The sequence below is a fragment of the Opisthorchis viverrini genome, assembly GCF_000715545.1.
Source record: "Opisthorchis viverrini unplaced genomic scaffold opera_v5_21, whole genome shotgun sequence".
Classification (NCBI taxonomy): Eukaryota; Metazoa; Platyhelminthes; class Trematoda; order Opisthorchiida; family Opisthorchiidae; genus Opisthorchis; species Opisthorchis viverrini.
Genome location: NW_008751677.1, coordinates 2,971,412 through 2,975,902, shown reverse-complemented (window position 1 = coordinate 2,975,902; position 4,491 = coordinate 2,971,412). Strand labels below are relative to the sequence as shown.

General features: G+C 44.5%; 1 protein-coding gene across 1 annotated transcript; it reads left to right on the top strand.

The window, feature by feature from the left end:
- Positions 1–227: 227 nt before the first annotated feature.
- T265_01930 (hypothetical protein) lies at positions 228–2,012 on the top strand (the record flags this gene model as incomplete). The annotated part of the gene is made up of 6 exons (XM_009166056.1): positions 228–368; positions 414–467; positions 503–626; positions 663–789; positions 833–997; positions 1,774–2,012. The coding sequence occupies 6 exons, from the start codon at positions 270–272 to the stop codon at positions 1,853–1,855; spliced, it is 651 nt and encodes a 216-aa protein (XP_009164320.1).
- Between the last annotated feature and the right edge of the window lie 2,479 nt (positions 2,013–4,491).

Sequence of the window (4,491 nt, the reverse complement as noted above, 5' to 3'; positions counted from 1 at the left end):
CTGTGTTCGGCCTATTCCTGGTGATTTAGCCTGCTGACAGTTCAGTGTCCTTCGTTGAGATACGGCCAGAATTTGTCAGGTTTTCACTAGGTTTTTCCCCTATTCTACCTTTCAAATGAAATGCCGTGGTTGTGAGGTATTGGCGCATTGATGTTCAGCCCCGGTTATTCTTTCATAACCTTATTTCATTCAAGTCTTTTTCCGTTTCAGTAAAGATCACATTCGTTTTGAAAAACTCAGCCCTCACTCAAGACGGGTTTCGTTATCCGATGGCAGCGGCCCGTTGGCCTAGTTACGAGGTCGTTTCAAACCAACATGTGCCCACCCCTGCCAGTCGTCAAGTAGTGTTCGAACCAACTTTCACCAAAGTTTGTGATGATGCCAGTTTACTTTTGAACAGCCAACCCTACTAGATGGAAGAAATTGATTACACTGCTACAAAACGACTAAAGGAGGCGTTCTCCAAGGTAGCCAGTTTAACATTTCTAAATGATCCGCTTAGGTGGAAAAACGTTGTCCTGGCTTCAGCCAAGAGTTCATTATTGGCCTTTTACAGCGGCTGGGTGTTGAGAAAGAAGTGGACCTCTCAGAGCTGAGTTTACGACTTGCCGGCTTTCAAGAGGGAGGTAAGCCGAGAAATTCTACCACAACTATTGTGCCAGGTGTTCACCGGAGCTCTCGGCGCCCCTACTTAAGTGAAATTGAAGCAAAAGCCCAGGTCCTGAAGGCCAGTTTGAGTACCATACCGGATAAGATTTCCGATCGACGTTCGTTTATAGAACTGATTAAGTGAGTCCTTTTCCTCTGATATCTTCATTATCATATATTCTAGAGTGATTGCAAACGCCATAAAGCAAGTTCTGGACGCCGTAACACAAGTGCTCGATGCGCTGCAACATAGTACACAAAGACAAGCCTTAGACGAACAGAAACGCAGCTTTCTACACTACTGCCGTCAGTTCAGTGCAACCCTGAAGGCCTATTTTAAAGACAACAAGTATGTGACATTTCTATGTAATCTTCTAGGTGGACTTCGTGACCATCTACAACATAGCACTAGTTATCTGCGCCCTGTTATTAAGTTCGCGCCTCCATTTCTTTGTCTGTTTGGGTGTTTTGTTAAGTTATCTCCTCTCGGTTCAAGACATTCTTGACTGGTGAATCGCTCATGTGGAAACTGGTGTTGTTTGTTTATATGGTTGTTGTTATCGCTATTTCGCCCCTCGACGAAACTGTTGGACATCGACGGATTACAGTTTAAAACTAACCGGCACTCTTCCGGAACAAACTGAACTCAAAACAGGCAACTGGTATCAATCCCGTTAACTATCGCTAGCTGTTGAATAGGGTGTTGGTAGCGCAACTAGAACAGATGTTCATTGGTGTGCTTGCTTAGCTAAGCACTTTTGTCACAAACATTTTGTCGCTAGTTAGTGGTGCACCTCGGTTGGCGCTGAAATTTTACCAACCAACGCTTTCAGCTCAGAAGACAAACCAACAACCGCTGATAATTATGTAGTCAGATCTCGCAGATAACTCGGCCCTTCACTTTTCCAATCTCGATTTCTATGTGGTTTTAGAAACGGAATGAGCAGTACAATATCCTAATTGATCTTTGGGTCGTATTTACCATCTTTTTCTAGTACGAGTCGGTCCGTAGATAAGAGCATATTTGGCGTTGTATATGGTATCAAAGTCTCTCTCCCTCTGGGTTGCGATTTCTTATACCATTACCGTTACTGATTTTACTTCCTGTCCTTTCTGATTCGCTAGTCAACAAGCTGTCTATAACAGTGCCAATCGTCTGGTCAACCAAGCCAACCTTACCCTCTTGATCATTCGCCAATTCGACTGAGTCTTCATATAGTTTTGTTCACTGAAAATCGGATCCATTATGGTCGTTCTGCCTTTCGGTTCATCATTTGATTGCAACCGGACTCATGTGAAAACATCCGTTGATTTCGCTGCTTTTCTACTGCCTTTTCACACCTGTAATACTTATAACCTTCGACGTACTTGGAATTTTGCTCCATGTCGGTACATAGCAATGGGATTTGCTTAGGATGGGCAATAATCTATCGAACTGTCGTTCTTAGAAGTGAATATATGACATACAATTGATCGCCCGTTTCCCGGTGATCGAAACTGTAGCAGCTGGAACTAATGTGCCTATGACACACGGTTTATAGCTGATAAATTGATTGAAATGAATTATATGATTGATTGGAGAACGACGTTTGTAATGGAAAATCACCCTTACCGTCCACCAGCAAAGTCGTTTACACACAGTTTGTGATGAAACCACTTATTACAGTAAATTTGCTTGTATATGTCTATGGCAGACACCATACTGTTTCAGATTCAGTCGTTGGAATCACATCTTTAGGAGCAAGATAGTCCGTCGCGTCACTTCTATGCATTGTCCACTGATTAGTTCCGATCATAAGAATTAGACCACCGGAATGAGGTTCGAATGCCTTTCTCTCTGGGTATGGATCACACAAGACACTCGCACGAGGACAGGGAAGCCAGTAGGATTGAAAAACAAAACCTGGCTTTACAATTGAACTGCAATAATACGATGCAGTTGGGTACCGTGCATGAGTCGGAAATATTCACTGGATGGCTAGTCTAAGCCGAACAAAACGAAGTCGCTCGTGCTCGCTGGGTCAAACGGTAATGCGTACATAGGAAATTCAGGACTCGTCATTTGACTACTGGCTACCTATCTTCCAGATGTTTACACTAGTAACGATCGTACGTCCACGTACATCGAAAGTTCGGACCCTTATTGGACGAGTCGGTGGCATTGAACATATGTGGATAACTTCATTTCGGTCGCCCGGATTGTTTGAGTGCGTGTTTTCACTGGTTTCATTCTCCTCAATGACACCTGTCAAAGCCTGGTCGTTCGTTCTCAGTGCAACAGGATACTAGCCGCATGAACGACGACTAGGCAGCTAGACGGGATTTTGATATCAAGTTTATCCGTCTGATTCTAAGACAGGATCATATGGTCGAAGACGTAAGGGAGCTACTGTTCTTGAGCTTCGTGATGATTCACGGAGGGTGTTGAAAGGCCTTCTCGAAATCCATGCAAGGTGTGGTTGTGCTGACTCTCGTGTCGTCATTCGTTTGTGGAAGTTTTAACACTTACTGGGACTATGAAATAAATGCCGCATGTTTCATTAGTATGTATTAGTGAATGCACAAGCTGTTTAGAGGGCGCTTTATGTACGGTCCCCTCGTTGTTGAGAAGGCCATTGTTCTCGAACTGCTGTCCAGAAGGAAGTGCGGGGCGTGGAGCCACTGTCCTAGAGGAAAGGTGCTGGGGGCAGTCGTGACGTCTACCACAATGCTTTCATTGGTTAAGGTCGATTCCAGGGATGACCGCCGGTACTCACCACTGGGACGGGTTCGATTATTATCCGTTGGCACCGTGCATCCTAGAGGATGGCCTGAATTAATGTGAGTCAGGACTACCCAGCCAGTACTTTGAAGTCCCCAGAAGTCGTGGGGACAGTAGATACCGGCGAATGAAGTTATTTAGGTGACAGTGGAAGGTTGGAAGGTGAAACCTCATCGGTTTTGGGTCTCGTGGAATGACACGTCACAATATCGTCGAGCGCAGCTATTCGGCTGACTGGGAAAAACTAGAAGTATGACTAACATATTGGATCGTAATCATAAATTATGAACGAAAAATATCTTACCAATTCAGTCAGCAACTGCGTGCAAAATATGTATGGTAATCGGAAACCAGCAAACAATTTGCATGAGATCAAAACTAAACCAATTTCAAACGTGACGGGTCAGCGTAGGTTCAGTGGGCGTAAATGTAAGAAGCTCCGTAGATTCAGGTCGAACTGTTCTACATTAATCGGTTCCGGGGTGAGTAGCATGAACTGATATTCACGCAGAGGACCGAGCATTTTGACGGGTTACGTGGGGGTTTCAAATACGGATCATGGCTGAAGCTACCCACAGTAGTTTTGGAGCTGTGCTCATTAGTCTAGTGAGACAAACCTCAGGGTTGGCATACATAGATGAGTAGTAACAAGGGTCGAAACACAGTCCCCTTAGAAAGACCACTCGCTGGACGAACAAAATTAGACAGTTCACCATTCACGTCAATGATAAAGACTCATTTTTAGTCTCCGGCCCAACCGCGTGTACCACTCATACTGCCACCGACACGCATCCTGACAAAATGCCACCTGTGGTTGACTGAATCAAATGCGGGGTACTTAGTCTGTACCTCATCGCCTTGATCAATAGTCTCTGAAAGGTCATCCGGTGCCAAAAGGACTTTTCAGGCATACCATTCTCCTAGAAAATCAATGATTGATAGGTTCGGCATACGTTTCGGAAGATACCAATATTTTTCGTATAATGATGTTTTCCAAAGTGCTACCGGTGAACTAATTAAACCAACAACGCGGTAGTTCAAGACTTACCTCCGAACCCTCGCAAACAGAAACAGCCGTCTCT